Source organism: Stegostoma tigrinum, chromosome 8, assembly GCF_030684315.1.
Source record: "Stegostoma tigrinum isolate sSteTig4 chromosome 8, sSteTig4.hap1, whole genome shotgun sequence".
NCBI lineage: Eukaryota > Metazoa > Chordata > Chondrichthyes > Orectolobiformes > Stegostomatidae > Stegostoma > Stegostoma tigrinum.
The window spans coordinates 36459414-36479540 of NC_081361.1; the positions used below are offsets into that span (position 1 = coordinate 36459414).

The window sequence follows — 20127 nt, forward strand, 5'->3', positions numbered from 1 at the left end:
GATGTTGATTGGGAGACAAGGGTTTTATTCTGTAATATTTTCAATGACACAATCATGTAACCCTCCCACCTCCATATACCGGTACAATGCAATCTATTATTTAATGAGAGCAAAGATGGAGAAGACAACAGGCCTGCTGAAGATGATGTTCTAATGCTTGCATAGGTTTGGGGGTGATGGAGTGGAGGGCTTTCAGTATAGTCCAGACAGAGTGTAACGTAACCTTTGCATGCTGTGCTCTGCAGAACTAGAGCAGGCAAAGTGATTGTGATGGTTGTTGAAGAACTGGAAGAAAGGCAGCAGACTTCTGAGGAGCAAAGTAAAGACATTGAGTCAGAGGACTATCACCTACAACTTGATGCAGCAGTGCAGCAACAAGTCAGAAGGGCTTTAAGTGACACCCGGTTCTGTGATGTGAGCTAGATCATTCATTAACTGTACATTAGTTGCTGTTCAAAAGGCAAACAATCTCTGTTTGTTCCCAGAGACAAATTCAGTTGACATTTTGTTTTCTTCACTTTGTTGCAGAATAAAAATTAAGGTTTTCAATCATTTGAAGGTTTTCCTGTATGTGATGTTCCCATGTTGAGAAGAAGTGTATAAAATAATGAGGTGCCGATAGGGTTAATGGTAGCTGTATTTTCCCGATTGGGAGCATATTCTTAAAGTGAGAGGAGAGAGAGTTAAGAAGACATGAGGGGCAATTTTTTTTTTACACAGAGGGTTGTTCATGTTTGGAATGAACTTTCTGAAGAAGTGGTGGATGTGGGTAAAATTACAACATTTAAAAGACATTCGGATAAGTACACGAATGGGAAAGGTTTGAATGGATATGGGCTAGAAGCAGGGATTAGTTTAGTCTGGGATTATGGTTGGCACGATTGGTTGGAACAAAAAGTCTGTTTCCACGCTGTATGACTCTATGATTGCATGTCAGGATATACAGGCCACTGGGGAAAGAATAACCCTCCCTGAGACAGGATTCTCATATAGAATGACAGCTTAGTTCTTGAATGGCAATTCATTTACAGATATGAACTTGTGTTTGCAATGAAGCATCAGCCAAGCCATCTATATGCCCTGAGAACCATTGCTTTTTGCTCTTTCTTCCTATTACATTCACGATGAAGGACAATTCATGGCTGGCAGTGCTTGAGCGGGTGCATGGCCGGCCTTTAATAATGATATCAGCATCAGGAATCATGGGAAGTCCTGGTAGTGGCAAGTACTTCTGTCTTTGGCAAGGGAGAAGGAGGACAAGAAAGGCACTGTACCAGCATTATTTATAGGTAACAAGGCAAGTTTGATCTGCTTTATCCCTTGTTGACCAGTTATAAAATATAGGTAGGTAAAACCTACAAAAAAAGGGGAGAGGGCAATTGACTAATGTGCCAAGTATATGTATAAACCTGATTTATGGGACCAAACAATGAGATTGCCCTAAATGCTGTGATCTTTGCTATTAACTAGTCAATCCTATACCAGTTTTCATGCAACTAATACTCAATGTTAAACTTGTTATTTCTTACTATAGGTTGTGGACCTCCTCCAATATTTGAAGTCGCACGAGCACCTGCATCCAACATTGAGGCTCATGCTCATGGGACTGAAATAAATTACAACTGCATAATAGGATATGTAGGTCGCCTCAGACAAAAGTGTGTGGATGGGGTATGGAAAAATGCAAACACACAGTTGTATTGCAAATGTAAGTGTATCTGCAGCAGTGCCTTCTCTACATCACTTAATTTTAGTCCACTTTTTTCAAATAACAAAACCTTTAAATACCAGATGTAGTAGCAGTTCTCATAGTTTATCATTGAAGTAAACTTTATTGAAATGGATGATGAAATTCTAAAAGTTAGGACTGAGGATTTTTGTGTAATTCTAAATGTCCGCCAGTGCAATCTGGCAGACATCACAAAAGGAATCTTTATATAAATAGCTCAAAAGCAAAACGTGCCAGAAGATGTAATAAACAGGAGGGAACCTTTTCCATTATTTTATATAAAGATGTATCCCAAGTCCTTTAATTACATTTGGAATGAACGATATAAGGTAAAGATTCAGTTCACTTCTTTCACTTTATACAGTATGGTTGCTGCTGCCTGTTCAGAATTCGCACTTGGGCAGAATGAGAATCTCTCTCACCAAGAAGCAGACTGCCTATCAGCTCAATGCCAATTGAATGCTGAGCAATCTGAGAGTTTCTGTGTCTGTACACTGGAAGCCAGTTGTCAGACAGAATCAGGACTCAAGTCGCAAAAGTCTTAGCCTTCCAAGCATTCTTCAGACCGTAAAGCAAATAATCAAACATGACATGTAGATAGGTTAGCATCCAAAGGTACGTTTTTTAATGTTACTGAGAGCAATTCTGGTGTAGGACATACAGGTTTATTTACCCAATTTCAAGATAGTGTATTGATGCTCTGAATTACCACCTAGGTGTAAGAGGGATAATTCATTGAGGAAATCATATAGCTTACTTTCATTGGCAAAAAGCAAGCTGAATTCTCAAAACAGATGTTGATTTCCATTTTTTCTTTTGGAATGATAACCTGATCTTTTACTGCAGTCTGTCTATTCATCCCAATTTCTGAGGCTCGGAGATTGAAGGAAGAGGCATGGAAAGAGTTCAGTGTAAAGCTGCTGACCTGAGAAGTAGGAACAGTTAAGATTGATTAAGAAAGTGAAAATGAAGTACACGAGTAAGCTGACAGGGAATGTAAAAGCTGATCGTTAAAGTTTCTGTTGCTATGTGAAGAGAAAAAGATTGGTGAGGACATATGTAGATCCCTTACAGTCCATTACAGAAGAATTTATAATGAGGAGCAAGGAAATGGCTGATCAACTAAATGCTTATTTTGGTTCTGCGTTCACAAAGGAGGACACAAATAACACACCAGAACTGTTGGGAAAAGCCGGGTTTAATGAGAGACAGGAACTGAAGGAAATCAGTATTAGTGGGGAAATGGTGTTGGAGAAATTGTCGGGTTTGAAGGCCCCATGCCCTGATAACTGATATCCCAGAGTATTTAAGAAAGTGGCCCGACAAATAGTAGATGCACTGGAGGTCATCTTTGAAAGTCCTATGGAGTTGGGAACTGTTCCCACAGATTGGAGGGCTGCAAATGTAACCCCTCTATTTCGAAGGGAGGCAGGGAGAAAACCAAGAATTATAGACCAGCCAGTCTGATATCCATAATGGGGTAATGGGTGGTCCATTAGAAAAAAATTAACAGCTGAACATTGGAAAACGGAGGCAGGATCAGACAGAGTCAGCATTGATTTATGAAAGGGAAATCATATTTGACAAATTCTTCGAGAATATAACTTGCAGAGTTGATATGGAGGAGCCAGTGGAGGGGGTTTATTTGAACTTTCAGAAGGCTTTTGACATAGTCCTACTTAAGAATCAGTGTGTAAAATTAAAACAAATGGATTGGGGATAGTGTATTGAAATGGATAAAAGAAACCGGTTGGTAGTCAGGAAACAAAGATCAGGAATTGATGGAACAATCCCTTTTCCACTGTTACACTGGCACTATCCCCCACCTTGTCCTCCACTACATAGGTGACTAACACCTTTCACCCTAACCTCAAATTCACCTGGACCATCTCTGATATCTCTCTCTCCTTCCTGGACCTCTGGTAATCATCTCAGCATCAACATGTATTTCAAATCCACCAACTCCTACAGTTATCTAGACCACACCTACTCTCACCACCCTCCTGCAAGAATATGATCGTCTATTCCTAATTCCACCACCTCTGCTGTGTCTGCTCCCAAGATGGAGCATTCTACTCCCATACTTTCCAGATGTCCTCCTATTTCACACCCACTCCCACCAAACAAAAATAAAGACAGGATTCCCCCTTGTCCTCACGTATCACCCCACCGTCCTCCGCATGCAATGTATCATTCTCCGCCACTTCCGCCACCTACATCTGACTCCACAAATAAAGACATATTTCCCTCCCCACCTCTATCTGCCTTTCATAGGGACCGTTCTGGCCACCGTTCCCTTGACTATTCCACATTCTCCACTAACTACACTACCCTGGCACCTTTCCCTCCACCACAGGATATACTGCACCTGCCCCTACACCTCCCCCCTCATCTTCATTCAAGGCACAAAACAAACCGTTCATATCAGACAGGAGTTCACCTAAACATCTGTCAGTTTGGTCTATTGTATCCGTTTCTCCTGATGTGGCCTCTTCTACGTCAGTGAGACCAAGTGTAGACTCAGACACCGTTTCGTATAGCATCTGTGCTCCTTACCAATAAATTTCAACACCTTCCAGTTGCCAACCATTTTAACTTCCCCTCCCACTCCCTGGGTGACATATCCATTCTGGGCATTCTCCAGTGTCACAGTGACATCGCCCGCAAACTGGAGGAGTAATACCTCATATTCCATCTCGGGAGCCGACAGCTTGATGGCCTAAATGTGGAATTCACCAGTTTTAAAATCTCCTGACCCCCTGGCCTCATCCCATGTCCAACCCTCCCTCTCATCCCCACCTCCTTGACCTGACACAACCATCTTCTCTCCTACCTATCTGCCCCTCTCACCCCACTAACCAATCCTCACCACTCCCTACCGGTATTCACCTGTCACCATCCCACCTACCTTCACCAGCCCCACCCCTTTCTAGATTGTCCCGTAAAGACATCCACCGTATGTCTCCTTTTTCAATCCCTTTTAGCATCTTATATCTCACAAGTAGTTTGACGAGTCGCATTACATTTGAAACACGTATTTTACATCTACCTTTAAAATAAGAAAATGTCAGGTTCTAGGCTGCCCTATTAAAATATTTTGAGGGGTCTGATCTGGTCCACAATACATTCAACCATTGAAATATTCAATGAATAAAAAAAAGAAAGCTGTGGGTAACCAGTCCATTCTATCAACACAATAATGATCAATGCCAAAGCACAATATTGTATGGCTAACCTAACAATTTTGTGATAGATAACAATGATATTCAAATTTACCAGATTATTTTACAATGTCCAATTATTTAACAATCTTAGGAAATCGTCTACCATGTTACAGATGGCATAATATGGATCTTTGTTCATTTTATAGTTAGTTAAGTCAGATAGTAGAAAGCAATGGTGAAATATGAATTATTTTTGTAACTGGTCATTCATGATATTAGTCAATAAGCATCAATGTTCATGTTTTATTGCTAAAGCCATAAATTAATTTTTAATGCTATTTCAACCCACTTCAATATCAGTAAAGCCATGTGGAAGTCCTGGAGATATTCTACATGGAACATTTCAGCTGATAGAAGGTGATGATCTGGTATTTGGTGCACGCATTAAATACACATGCGATGAAGGGTAAGACATGCATTATATTTAATCTATCTCTGTTAGTGCCTGGAGAAAAAACAGCTACACTTGACATGTCAAGTAGCCATAGTCCTACCAGACCTCATTAGAGAAAAATGATTGGTGCAGGTTTAACTTAAGGACCACCAAACTCAGGCAAGGGAAGAGGTTGAGAAGATAGGGCCTTCAGAGTAACCTCAGATGGTGCAGGAATTGAACCAACACTGTTAGTATCACTGTCCATCCTAAACTAGCTCTCCACCCAACTGAGCTAATCAACACTCCACTTGACATACTTTGACACACTTTAAACATTTATCTTGGGCACAATCAGTGGAAAAAGTATTTCTACAATAAATGCACTAGATCTTCTACTGAGCAGAATTTTCCTGGTGCTTTTATATATTTACTTATATTATGTCTGATCATATGATGTAACAGTTTACATATAGTCCACTAAGTCTAGCATCCAGTGGCAGAACTTCAAGTAATACTTCTTACATCAACATATGTAATGGAAATGACTTATCTTAATGTATATAATAGGAAACTCTATGTAAAAAACAATAATGAAAACTCCATATTTCATTGTTCATGACAGGAAAACATTTTCAGCATGGTCTGCACAATAACCAAATTAGTACTGGCACTTCTTTAAAAGAAACTTATCAGTTTCTTCCCCTCAATAGTAATTCTCACATAAGATTTTAATTTTAAAAGGAATATATAATCGTATGTTTCACAATAATGTATTCAGTGAACAGCCTTTTATTTATTTTAATACAATAGTAAACTTTCTGCCTGAAAGTTTCACCCTAGTTTTGAAGTTTCAATTATGGATTTCATATTTTTGTCCAACACCGTGACTTTTAGCTGAAGGCGCATTCTGACAAGAGACATATGTGTGTACAAAGTTTTGGTAGCATTAATTCCAGTCCAACTGTTGTCGATTTTTTTTGTTCACCTTCTAACAAGTTTTGCTTGGATGTTTTTATGAATTATTTGAAGATAGGTTTCAAGTAGAAATTCAGTTACGGTCTAGTTGAATGGCAGAAATTGACAGGCTGAATAATTTACTGCAGTTCATATTACCTATGTGCCCTATGTACAAAACCTGTATTGCGATAAAAAATAAAATTTGTAATATGCAATAATGTTACATACAATTTGTAATTCTAATGGAACACATGCAATGTTGAGTTCTAGAGAGATCACTGATGTTCTAGAAGTGTATTAAACTAAGTTTTCAGCCAAGGAAGAGTGCAGATAGAGATGCCGGCTTGCTGACATCATCAGAATTTGCTGGCATCGTGAATTTGGTACACCTCCTGGATGACACTGAACGAGCATTAGTATTCATGCAATGCATGTCTGTTTATATTTTCATGTATTTAGCAACTTAAGCCCCTTCAGATTCCAAACACCATAGGCGAAGGGGTTAGGGGGCTGGGGTTAGGGAGAGCATTAGTACTGTTCAAAATCTGCCACGAAATATCTGCCGTTAGTACTACCAGTTTGTGGAGACTCAATGTGATCCTTTCACTCAACTGGTTTGATTCATGTAAGCTATCATTCCTTATTCATAAATCAAATAAAGAGAAAGTGAAAAATGTTCAGTTGCTTCAGGCTTAGGTATGAATGAATAAATCAGATTAATGTATCCATATAGGTAGGGGAAGAAGCATTGGTTTCAATATTCTAAGATGGGCAGAGACATTTGTAAAAAGTTGAATGTCTGCACTCCATTGTATTTGGAATTAAATTCAATTGAATGAAATGGAAACAAAACACCAAGTGAATTCATGACCATCTTGCATTCAGTGCCAAACATCACATATCAGAGCCTTTGCTACAGTTCTGAGGAAGTGTCACTGGACCTGAAACGTTAACTCTGATTTTGTCCTCACAGATGCTGCCAGACCTGATGAACTTCTCCAGCAACTTTGTTTTGGTTTGCTTTAGTGCATCTTATAACTCCCACCAAAACTGAGTTCTTATTTTGTTCCCTGTGCGTCTCTCGCCCCCTTGTCTGAACTTATCACTTTCACAGTACCAGCTGCAGCTCAACTGGTAGCACTTTGCCCTCTGAGTCACAATGGTCTGGATGCAAGACCACGCCAAGGTTTAATCACAAAAGGCAAGGCTGATGATTTAGTTCCGTCCTGAGGAGAACTGCACTGTCGAATGCCATCCTTCAGATGAAATGTTTGACAGAGGCTCCATTTCTCTGCTTGGAAGAAGTAAAGGATCCCACGGCACTATTTTGAAAAAGACTGGTGGAATTATCCACAATGTCCTAGCTATACCTAATTCTCAACTCATATCACATGGTCATCATCACATTATTGTTTGTAGTCGTATGTTGTACTTAGCTGCCACTTTCCCTGCATTAAAACAGTGACTGCACTTTTAAACAAATGTATTTCTTTGGCTGTAAACTGCTTAATTATGTCCTGTGCTCTTTAGAAGTGTATACGTAAATGCAACTTATTCTTTCATGCTAAAGAAAATAATTAGCATTTTTATACTGTTTCCTTTTAAAGATATAGGATGGTGGGTACGAAGAATTACCGTATTTGTGAAGTTGATGGATGGAGTGGTCAAGTTCCATATTGCGAAGGTAAAGTATTTAAAAAGCTTTATCAGTCTGTATTTGTTAAACATAATTTTTAGATAATAATGGAACACATATGGCAAGATTTCTAGTAGAACTGGGTAAGAAGTCTAGTGAGGCCTATCTTGACATCGGGAGCAACTCGCTGCGTCTTTTTTACATTTTGCTGTGCTGTGAGGAAACTTTCACGCTTCTTCAGCGAGAGTGATGAATCTATGGAATTCATTGCCACAGAAGACTCTCAAGGACAGGTAATTGTGTATATTTAAGACAGAGGTTCTTGATTGTTAATGGGATCAAAGGTAACAGGAAGAAGGTGGGAGAATGGGATTGAGAAAGATATCAGGCCAATTTTGAATTGCAGAGCAGACTCGAGCAAAACAGCCTAATTTCTGCTCCTATGTCTTATGGTCTTATAGTCTTTTGGTGCATGTGGGAGGTACTCTGGATGAGTGGATTGGCGGCACAGACATCAGGCAGGGCTAGTGATGTAAGGGGTTGGGATGAGTGAGAGCAAATGGGGAAGATGATCCAGTATTAGTGAAAGTAGAGCATCTGCCTGGGTGAGAGGTGGGTACAATAACAGAGGTAGAGTAACTGAGGTATCAAAGAGGAGATGGTGGCACTTATGCTGGCAGACCGAAAAAGATCTTCTTCCTAAAATGTTGGGCTTTCCACCAGATGACTGAGACTGCACTGACCCAGGTGGCAACCTATGTCCAAGTTGGTCGGATATCCAAACTGATACTACTGGTCCCAAGGGAAGAGGATGTACCACATTTGTCCAGTAGGACATCCGTCTCGTTGTCCATAAAATGGGGTGCCAATTTACCTTCTTTGCCATGACCAGGAAAATGTCTGGACCTACGAAAGGCAACTCCAGACTGACAGCTCTAGTCTGGGTGCACAATGGGCTTTTAAACATAGCACATGTGCAAGGGATGCTGATCTTTGGCAGTGTCTGTTAGGTGACAAATTTTTCCAGCAACAGCAAATGATAGGATGGGGATAGGCTCAGACATGAGGGATACCATAGGGTGAGGTAGGTTGTAAATGATGTGAGTTTGGTGAGGTACAGTGAGAAATCTCATTGGACTTCATTTCGAGATGCCTCCCAAAAACTTACAGAACTTACATTTTGTCAAAAAAGTAGGATTTGACCCATAATAACCATTCATAGCTTCAAGACCAAACTGAGAGCAGAATCAGCCCTAAATTCCTCTTGGTGAAAATTTTAAAAAGTAGTCAAATTATTTCCCATGAGATACTTGTTCTCCAGTTTGAGTGTCAGTTGTGAGCACCATATGGAATGTTTCTGTGTGATTTCTGAGCAATTCTCTTCTCCTTCCCCCATTTTCCTTAAACCTGATCACAGGTTATCTCTTAGTTAATACATTTTGTATCCATCTGCCTTCCATCTTTATTATACCTGTCTAATTCATGAAACATGTTCTTCTGCTATAAGTTCTTCATCGTACAACCTTATCCCTCGTATCATATTCGCAACAAAATGTACCCTAGTTCTTCAGCTTTATACCATACAACTTTCACAACAGCAGACATCACTAAAGACACACCCAATCTGTTAGACCATCACCATTTCCTTTCTAAAGTCCTGAATGATCATTGCATTCAAATTGTACTCTTCGTTGTTCTTGTCTGAAATCTGTAACCAGCCACGGCACAGAACCAATAATGGCTTGATTGGTATTTTGGCTCATTATAGTCTAATTTGTCTTTCCTTTCAAACTTGCAATTAAAGCACTGCTCAGTCTTATTTTGCATTCACCCATTGTATTATCAACACTGCATTTAATCAAATCATTGTTTGTGTGTTCCTCATATCATCACTTTGCTGAGGCCTTTTCCTTTAATGGGACCACTGGAAACATAGGGTCAGATTTCAAATGTGCACCTCTGGCACTCTACACACCTCTCATCTACTAGTGGTATGACTGTCACTGCTTTTTTCAAATGCCTCACCAAAAATAGATGAATTATAACTTCTTCTAAGTTTAATATCAGTCCGTGCAAAATCAGCTGTTTTATCGCAAAAGAGGAAGTGCCTTTGACACTTAAGTGTCACTTTTTCTAGTTGTAACCCTCAGCTTCAATGCAGAGACAGGGAACTTTATCGACTGCTCAAACCCGAGCTTAACTTACTCAGTCTCTACCTAATTTGACCACATTTTATACCTCACCCATTATGTCCTGTGTAACCCTCTGCCTGCATTGGAAACATCAAGGCTGAGTTTCATCAGCACTCTTTCTGATAGTCCTTATGCCTCCATCTTCAAAATACTAAATGTACAGCTTATGTACATCAAAGCTACATACTCTTGCTGGATTTCATGGACTCTGTTCTTGCAGAGAATCATTATTAAATTTCCAACAGTCACTTGGGAGTACAGAATGTGAACATTGCCGGGGAGACAAGTGGCCAACAACTATTGCTTTACACTGAACAGGAGAAATGTAGGAATGCCAAATTTCAGAAAACTCAAAACAATTTACATGACAAGAGAAAAGGATACTGATCATTTGGCAAGTTGGCTTTGATTGAGGCATTGCCATGGAGAAAGCAACAGAGAACAATAGGGTATGCATGCTTCTGGCTAATTCCAAAAGATGCAATGTTTCTATATCCCTTTTGTTACAGAGACACACATGTAGACTTTCCTAGCAAGTGTAACTGAGTCATATTATGAACTTGGCTGATTATCTTAAATTGGTTGTTAGAGTAGCTGCTAGCTCATTACGAATTGTTCAGCAGGTGCTGTGCAATTTCAAAACTACACAAAACAATAGATATTTTATTTTGGATTTTACAAGTGCAGTCTTTTTGAGCAGGGTCAATATTCTGCTTATTATAAACAGCCGGTGGAACATGTTGCTTGACTTGGTCAATGACTTGTTGATACATAAGACCAAATACTTGTCATTGCAGTGGCACTGAAACCCATGCATAACTTTTCTCAAGTTTGTGATAAGCATTATGTATTTTTTTGGACTTATCACAGCCTTCTGGAAAAGAGTCTCATTACTACATAAGAACAAGAGAACTTAGGGCAGGAGTAGGCAATTCAGCCCCTTAAGCATGCTCCACCATTTAATACAATAGTTGCTCACATTGGTTCATTTCATCTTGGCTTCAATTCCACTTTCCTGTACACTCTTCATAATTCTTAAACCCAGTACTAATTAAAAATCTGTCTACCTCCTTCTTAAATTTATCCAATGTCCTGACGCTCATCTACTCCAGCATAGTTAATTCCACAGATTCATGACCCTTTGCCATTATTCAAGTCCCAGATTGTGTGATTCAGGGTTTGTTATCACTTCCATTTTCTGAATACTAATACCACAGAGTAGATCACCTGTCTACTATAGAAGCTGCCTGATTATCAATATAGGATCTCTAAAGGATAAATAATCCATGTTGCCAGGTTACTGTTCAGGTAGCAAAATAGTAAAAGATACCCTTTGTGTCACCCCTGGTGGTTTTACTACTAAATCAGAAGATCTGTTAGAAAAGAGCTAGTTTTCTAATATTGCAGATGAAACTGGCAAGCAATGCACACTTCAATATGAAATGTTGCATATTCCATGTTAAAGTAATTATATTCAATTTATTTTGCAGTTGTGACCTGTTCTCCAGTGGAAGAACCAGAAAATGGAAAGATCATTAGATCAGGGCTATTTGACGTTGATCAACATTTTCCTTTTGGCTCTGTCCTGCAATTCGAGTGTAATTCACCAGAACTGGACATTGAAGGTGTCAAAGAAATTTATTGTTTAGGGAATGGAACATGGAGTCATCCAGTTCCTAAATGCAAAGGTAATGCTTAATATCCATACTGTACATAATGTTGTCCTAAGTGTTTTTCATTCGAAATTCTTCTGATTACGTTTCACCATTTTGGGCAGAAAACTGCATCAACCAGGATTTTATGGAACACAATAGCTGCAGATGGGTTTTCAGCCCTTCTCTTTGGATCATGTTGCAGCACTGCCAGAAGAAGCAGTTGACAACACTTGGATAAGCATTCTTCAGAAGCAATGGGGGCCTCATTTATTGGCTGAAAATTGGGCAGGAGATCCCCAGTGCATCTTTATGGCGGAAAGACCAATTAAACCAAACAGATAGTGGCTGGGCCGTTGGTGGGTCCAGGGTTCCAGGGATCTATTTTCATAAATAGCTAAGATTGTACTTAACCATTGTTAAAAATACATTTCCAGTTACTTTGAAAATCTGATCAAAATGATTTCAATAATTTTCCCTTTCAGAATTTAGTTGTATGGAACCAGTTATTGAGAATGGGAATGTGATTAGCAACGAACAGAATTACAAATATTCCCAAAGACTAAAATATCAATGCAATCGCAATTATAGACCTGAAAACATTCAAGAAACTACATGCAGTAAATATGGATGGAATCCACTACCAAGTTGCACACGTAAGCTGGTAATTTTATGTCAATAGTAAATTATTTCAATTATATTTTAAGCTGAGAAGTTCTTTTGAACAGTACTACATATTGCATCTTGTTTATGATTGTAGCAAAGTATGATTTCAATATATTTTCCTGTTTTAAAAGCAAAATACTAGGGCTCTCTTGCAGTACAGAGGTATTGCCCCTACTCTTGGACCAGGAGGCCCAGGTTCAAATCCCACCTGCTTCTGAGGTCCTTTACCTTTATTCATTCATGGATGAGGGTGCTGCTGGCTAGGAAGCATTTATTGTCCATCTCTAATTGCCCAGAGTGCAGTTATGTGTCAATCACATTGCTGTGGGTCTAGAGTCACATGTAGGCCAGACCAGGTAAGGATGGCAGTTTCCTTCCCTAAAGGACATGAGTTAACCAGATGGGTTTTTCCTGACAATCATCAACGGTTTAGACTCTTAATTCCAGATATTTATTGAATTCAAATTCCACCATCTGCTGTGGCAGGATTTGAACCCAGGTCCCCAGGACATTATTTAGGTCTCTGGACTAACAGTCCAGCGATAATACCACTCACCCATCACCTCCCCTAAAGGTGATTCGAGAGGTGTGTAATAATATCTCTGAACAGGTTGATCAGAAAAAATATGCTAAATAAGTTTTAGAAAAGCAAAATGAGCCACTGCTGGAATCTGAAATTTAAAGAAAAGCTTGAATAATTTTACAGATCAGACACTTTCTGTGGAGAAAAACACTTTCAAGTCAATAATGTAGACTTGGAGCTTTTCACCAGGACTGAGAAAGATTGAAATGTAAGGGGTAAGGCAGTGGGAGGGTAGAGTGGACAGAAAAGGCAAAGGAGTAGATCTCTGATATGGATGACAGCAAGGAAGATGAAGTAACAGAGAATTTCATTATGCAACAGACAAAAAGCATATTAATGGGAACAGCAAAGGCTGTGCCCGGATGATTTGCAAATTGCTATGCACAAATGCATCATAAAGATAGATGCAAGATGAAGACCAATCCGGCAATACATAGAAAGGGGAAGAAAAATGAACTGGATGAAGGAATGAGGTGGAGGCAAAGATTGAACTCAATATTGCATATGGAAAGCTACCTGACCTGCTGAGATTTTTAAACTTTTCTTGTTCTTGCTGCCTCCATTTACCTTGGCTTTAAATAGAGGGGTATGCTTAAATCTACCTTCAATATTGCCTTCGGAGCTGACATTGTTCTGTGCCTTCAGCAGTTGCTGAAAAGTTACACCTGTTTTGCTCTTTTGTGGGAGTGTGTGCCACTAGCAGAGCCAACAGTTGTTTTCCGTCCCTAATTGCCTGTCAACTCAGAGACAGCAAGGGCTGCAGATGCTGAAGTCAGAGTTAATACAGTGTGACACTGAAAGAACACAGCAGGTCAGGCAGCATCAGAGGAGCATCCCGACCTGAAACGTTGGCTTTTCTGCTCCTCTGATGCTGCCTGACCTTCTGTGTTCCTCCAGCACCACACTGTATTGCCTGTGAACTATATTGTTTACTGGGCTATTTCAGAGGGCAGTGAAGAGACATCTACATTGCTGTCACTTTTGGGCCAGAATATGTAAGGAAGTCAGATTTCATTCCTGAAAGGTTGTTAGTGAACTGTTGCTTTAGAAGACTAATGTGCCAGGAAATAGTACTTCAGAACATCAGACTAGGCATGATTCAGCATCTCTTCCTGTGGCTCATGTCATTTGTCTGCCATCAAGACCAAAGCAAAATATTGGTTTAAATTAGCTGACATTTCCCAGTTCACGATTCTTAATTCCCTAGGCACATCCTCCAAGGGATCCACACCTTTATTTTACCCTTCAAAGCTCTTACTTTTAGTTTTCATTTCTTGCCAAATTACTTTCACAGTCAATTTTCTCCCATTTTATTAGATTTTTAGTCATCTGTTGCTGGTTCTTTAAAAATTCCCAAACCCTCTGGCCAATACTAGCTTTTGCTGCTTTCTATATTTTAGTTTTCGTTGGGTACTTTCCTTGAACACATTTGTCAACCCTCATCCTTCTCATTAAATTCCTTCTTTTTGACCATAATAAATCATTGAGTGTTACGAAATAGCTGCCTATCTGGCAAAGCACAACCATTGATTTTCCTATTTCTCTATTTTCCCAGCAGTCTTTAGATTCCTCCTTCGTACCTCTGTAATTGTTCTTACTGAAGTTGAGGATACTGGTTTGAGATTTGAATCACCCTATCCCTCTCTCTCTCTCTCTCGACCTCTCTCTCTCTCTCTCTCGACCTCTCTCTCTCTCCCACTCTATCTCTTTCACTCTTCCAAACTGAATTTGAAATTCTACCTTACTTTGATTGTCACTCCCTAAAGGATCCTTAATTACAAGCTTTCTTATTAATCCTACCTCATTACAAATTGCTAGGTTAAAACAGCCAGTTCCTGGGTAGGTTCTGCATTATGCTGTGATAAGAAACAATCTGTGATGCACCCTTCAAATTTGTTCTCTGTGTTACACATGCCCACTTGGTTTGCCCGGCCATAAGACATAAGACATAGGAGCAGAAATTAGGCCATTCGGCCCATGCAGTCTGCTCTGCCTTTCAATCATGGCTGAAAAGTTTCTTAACCCCATTCTCCCACTTTATCCCCATATCCTTCAATCCCCTTGACAATCAAGGGCCTATCTATCTTTGTCTTAAATGTAGCCAATGGCCTGGTTCCACAGATTCACCACTCTCTGGCTGAAGAAGTTTCTCCTCATCTTAGTTCTAAAGGGTCTTTTGTTTACTCTAAGGCTGTGCCCTCAGGCTCTAGTCTCTCCCTGCGAATGGAACATCTTTTCAACAACCACTTTATCTCGGCCGTTCAGTATTCTATAAATTTCAGTTAGATCCACCCTCAGCCTTCTAAACACCATTGAGTATAGACGCAGAGTACTCAAATGATCCCCATATAGAATCATTCCCATGAACCTCTTCTGGACCCACTCCAGAGCCAGTACATCCTTCCTGAGGTGTCAGGTCCAAAATTGCATGCAATATTTTACATATGGTCTGACCAGATTCTTATAAAGTCTCAGAAGTGCTTCCCTGCTTTTATTTTCTACTAATATCTGCCAATAGTTTCCAATCTGCCAATCTGCAGATTAAAATCACCCATGACAATTTTTGCACCCTTGTTGCACATTTCCACTATTTCTCACCTTCATTTATACTTTGTTCTACAGTGAGGGAATTCTTTGGGGACCTACAGACAACTCGCACCTCAAACTTCTTTCTGCAACAGTTCCTTTTCTCCACCCAAACTGTTCCACATCACAATCAGTTACACCCGTATCACTGTTCACACCTGCACTGACACCTTTATTGAAAAAGCTACCTCTTTTCCTTTTTGACCAGTCTTCCAAATATCAAATATCCTATAACATTGAGTTCACAATCTTGGACACCCTGTACCCACTTCTCCTTAACAATTATTGAGTCATATTCAGTTATTTAATTTCATCTATGTTGTTTCAAATGCATTCAGAGAAAGAGCCCTAAGCTTTGACTTTGTACTTCCATTACTCTCACTAATTCTAATTTATGCTGCACTGTTCTGCATATACTTTCCTCCCCCATCCTGGCATAAGTTCTCCAAAAGAAAACAAAGACTATCTTAAGATATGAATTAAAATACTTAATAAGTGAACTTAATATTTCACTAATTTTCCTTAGCTCAGGTAGTGCATATATCACCCTTACATCTTTCGCAATAATTATTTTGCTATATAGATAGCATGAAGTTAGTAATTATGGAGTTATTACAACAGTTCGCTGTATCAAAACCTATCATTTTGTTTTTCAGCAATAGTATGTACGATCATGCCAATAGCCAACGGTAAATTCCAAACTGCTACATGGATGTTTTCCCATGGTGAAAAAGTGGACTATATCTGTGATAGAGGCTACAAACCTTCTTACCCAAAATCAGTAATATGTGAAGCATCTGGATGGAATCCAAATCCACGATGTGTAGGTAATTGAATTTTTGGTTTCTAATCTATCCTCAATTGTTAAAAGCATAACAAATAATTCTGCCTATTCATGTTCTATGAACAACATCACAACAACAACAATGAAAGCAGCATGTACTATTTAACTATAATAATTTTATACAGATTGGATTAAGTACAATAAATACTGTTCTCTTCTCTTCTCAAAGAAGTCTCAAGGAAACATGTCTGTGAGTGTTTTATACAATCACAGCAGTGAAACACTCAGTGAGCTAAATACTCATTGACTTGGCAAGCACTTCCTTTTTTAAAAGACCTCTTCCAACCAACAAGAGATTGGAAATGAACAGAGTGATTCCACCTCTGCTCACCTTATCATAATAGTGATCTGAATGAAGTGTTACAAATAATGGATCGGCTACACAGATCAGATAAGAAATCTCTTCATTGAAAAAGGCAGTGCAATCTTAGGATTTGTTCTGGCTAGTTGAAAAAGAACATGGAGAAAAAAATATTTAGTTAAAAAAGCGAGAACACAAAACAAATTTCACCAAAAACATAATTTTCAGAGAGAAAAACAGAATTGCATGGCTAATTCTAACCATGCAGCAACTTCAGTGGATCAGTTTGCCTCCATTGTTCCATGTAGTGTAATTGTTTAGACATTGCAGCATTTGTAAGGAAAATCTGAATATTCTAGTTCTTTAACTTTGCTTTTTTTAAAATTTCATTAATAGGTTAGAAGCATTGCTTTATAATATTTCGTAAACTGAGCCTTGGTCAGCTTGTAATGCTATCAATATCATGTCTGAACTTTGGTGTCAATTTACCTTTCTCAGCAATTAGATGTCAGTTACCAAACATTGACGCAGTTTTCAGACCATCCTATACTTGGACATTTCCTCTTTCGCGAAGTATAACTTACATTTGCAGAAATTCCAACCGCCAAGAACAATCTACGTGTACTCTAAATGGCTGGAACCCGCAAATAAAATGTCCAGGTAAGTTCTCTTTATTCATTTGACTTAGTTTAAAGCAAACCATAAAATGAAACTATAGTTTTCTTCAAAGCAATTACATCATTCTAAAAAATATCTTTCAAATAGATATGAAATGTAGCAAAGTGTATCTTGTTGAATTAGAATAAAATTTACAATTCCACTATTAGCTTTTTTGGATTGTTTGCTTTTTTTTTGCTTAACATGGTCATCATTCTTCTGTTGGTGTCATGGGTAAATGGACCTTTTTTTGTGAAAATGTACAGAATGCAAATGGACTCAAGGTGGGAATGACAATGCAGAGAGAGAGAGAACTTCTCAAAACTCTTCCCTTCCCAGATGTTTTGGCTTTTGTACTTGATGGCAGATGGTGGAAGTCACTAAAAATCTGGAATTAAGTGTTTAATGATGACCAAAAAATACCATTTTGGTTCACTAATGTCCTTTAGGGAGGAAGGTTGCCATTCTTATCTGGTCGGGCCTACATGTGACTCCAGACCCACAGCAATGTATTTGACTCTTATTTGTCCTCCTCTCTGATGATCAATATATGCTGGCCTAGCCAGTGATGTCTTCATCTTGCAAATGAATAAAAAGGAATGTTGTCTTCTCTAAAATAACAAAGTGTGAAGCTGGATGAACACAGCAGGCCAAGCAGCATCTCAGGAACACAATGAGAGGTTGCCTTCTCTAATCTTATTTTATGCTGTGCTAATTTGTATGAGGCTCAGGTAATAATCCAAAGACAATCTGAAGAAGGGTCTAGGCCCGAAACGTCAGCTTTCCTGCTCCTCTGATGCTGCTTGACCTGCTGTCTTCATCCAGATCTACATCTTGTTATCTCAGATTCTTCAGCATCTGCAGTTCCTACTATCTCTGAAACAATAATGTTGAGATCTGGCTCTTTGATTAAGCTTCTACTACCTGCCACTCTCCAGAGAGCACTTCTTACCTATGCTTCCCAGGTTGTTACCACCAATATAGACCCAATGTTTGGATCCTTTATTTATTTCAGCAATTGTTTTTCAAGTCCATTCAAGAAGTCTCTCACTTTGGTTATTGTTATGAAGCATATGACATGAGACTGTCAATCCTGCTTATCAAAGATACCAGCTGACCCCCCCTGATTATTGAAACCCTAACAATGCCATATTATGCTTTCCCTTTTTCCCATTTTGGACAGCTTCCCAACTTGAGGAGCCATGCCGACATTTTTCTGTCCTTTTGTCTTAGCAAACATATTAAGATTGATGAATAATATCAGTGTCTTCAAATCCTTGTTCTCTGAGAGACCAATTATTCCATTTACTATTTTTAGCAATAATTCATCTCCAGACTCGTACATCCTTGCAAGGCGTGACTGTAATTTTCTCCAAGCTGTCTGGATACTGCTCCTCTTCCATTCTGTCTATCTTTGTACACCTTTCTGATCCACAAGCAAGTTACAAGACCTACAAAGCCATGCTGGTGTTCTGATTATGCTCACAAATTGCTTAAGGATAAATCAACTGGTCCAAAATACGTGACAATTCTTTAAAATTTTAATGGTTTGAAAATGCTTTTATGAATTCCTTCAGGTTGTAGATTATCATTAATCTCTCAAGATGACAGCAATAAATTATTAAGCCAGAAATTCATTTAAATATTAACATCAGATAAAATTTGTGATCAGATTTGTGAAACCTTTCAAGCACCATAATTTTTGGTACATTGTTGCTGAGTCTATTTTGAAATCAAATAATAATTTTCTTTATCAAGGAAATGTCAATTGCAAACCAGTAATTAAATGAACACTAATAAACCAAATTGTTTCCACAGGGCCATGCTCACAACCACCGAAACTTGACCATGGCTTTTTTGTTCATTCATGGTATTCATTCACAAGTGCTTTTGTAGGAAATTACAGATGCCAACGAGGGTATAAATTACAAGAGAGTGGTGACATCAAATGCGAAGATGGTGAATGGCACCTCATAAACTCTATTCCATTCTGCATGGGTAACTTAATTTCATAATTACTAGAATGTAATGGAAATGACAAAAGGAATGTGTTAACTGACAAATGCTGACAGATTTTCTGAAGGTGACTTATGAGAGAGTGTTGTTAGGCCAGCTGCAGTAACTTTACTACTGACTCAAACAATCGGAGTTATTTGCATTCACGTAAGAGTATTAGGTTTTATTTAACTGCTCACGCTGTTATATTAAATGTCGAGATGACACATGAATACTGTTACCAGCTTCTCAGGCCTGGAGTGATCTTTCTCAGGACTGTAGACTGTCTTCATGGCTGTGGGCTACAAGCTTATCTTGAGAGTGCTCCAAAAGAACAATAAAACCTAGTTCCCAGGTCGGGAATGACCAGCTCTAGCTTACAAGGTCATTCACAATGCTGTAACCTCCTGACCACCGCAGGACATTCTGACTAATAGGAGAAAAAAAAGCCCCATTATTGCATAAGCAGTTGCATTGGATGGAGCTCTCCCCTCCCCATTATGGCGAGAGTAATGCCAAGAAAGGTGGGAAAATACAGTGAGAATGAGAAAGATATGATTCTTGACATTGAGGTCAACATCTGCCCCAGACAATGTCTAGGTCAGAGGTATTTTTAGTCACATAAATTGTTTGTGACATTGATAAACTTCAAGACATCTCTCTCAACTAGAACCCAACTCTGTGCTTTACAATATACTTTTGAAAAATAAAGAGCCACGGAGTTAATCA

The 20127-nt window shown here is 39.0% G+C and overlaps 1 protein-coding gene across 1 annotated transcript in view; it reads left to right on the forward strand.

Annotated features, from left to right (window-relative positions):
* Positions 1-20127, forward strand: part of LOC125456673 (complement factor H-like) — a 77194-nt gene that overhangs the window by 8315 nt on the left and 48752 nt on the right. Inside the window, exons 2-9 of the mRNA XM_048540028.2 lie at positions 1535-1708; positions 5254-5359; positions 7894-7970; positions 11605-11802; positions 12252-12422; positions 16258-16428; positions 17245-17406; positions 19222-19401. Coding sequence (XP_048395985.1) covers positions 1535-1708; positions 5254-5359; positions 7894-7970; positions 11605-11802; positions 12252-12422; positions 16258-16428; positions 17245-17406; positions 19222-19401 — 1239 coding nt within the window. The remainder of the gene's footprint in view (positions 1-1534; positions 1709-5253; positions 5360-7893; positions 7971-11604; positions 11803-12251; positions 12423-16257; positions 16429-17244; positions 17407-19221; positions 19402-20127) is intronic.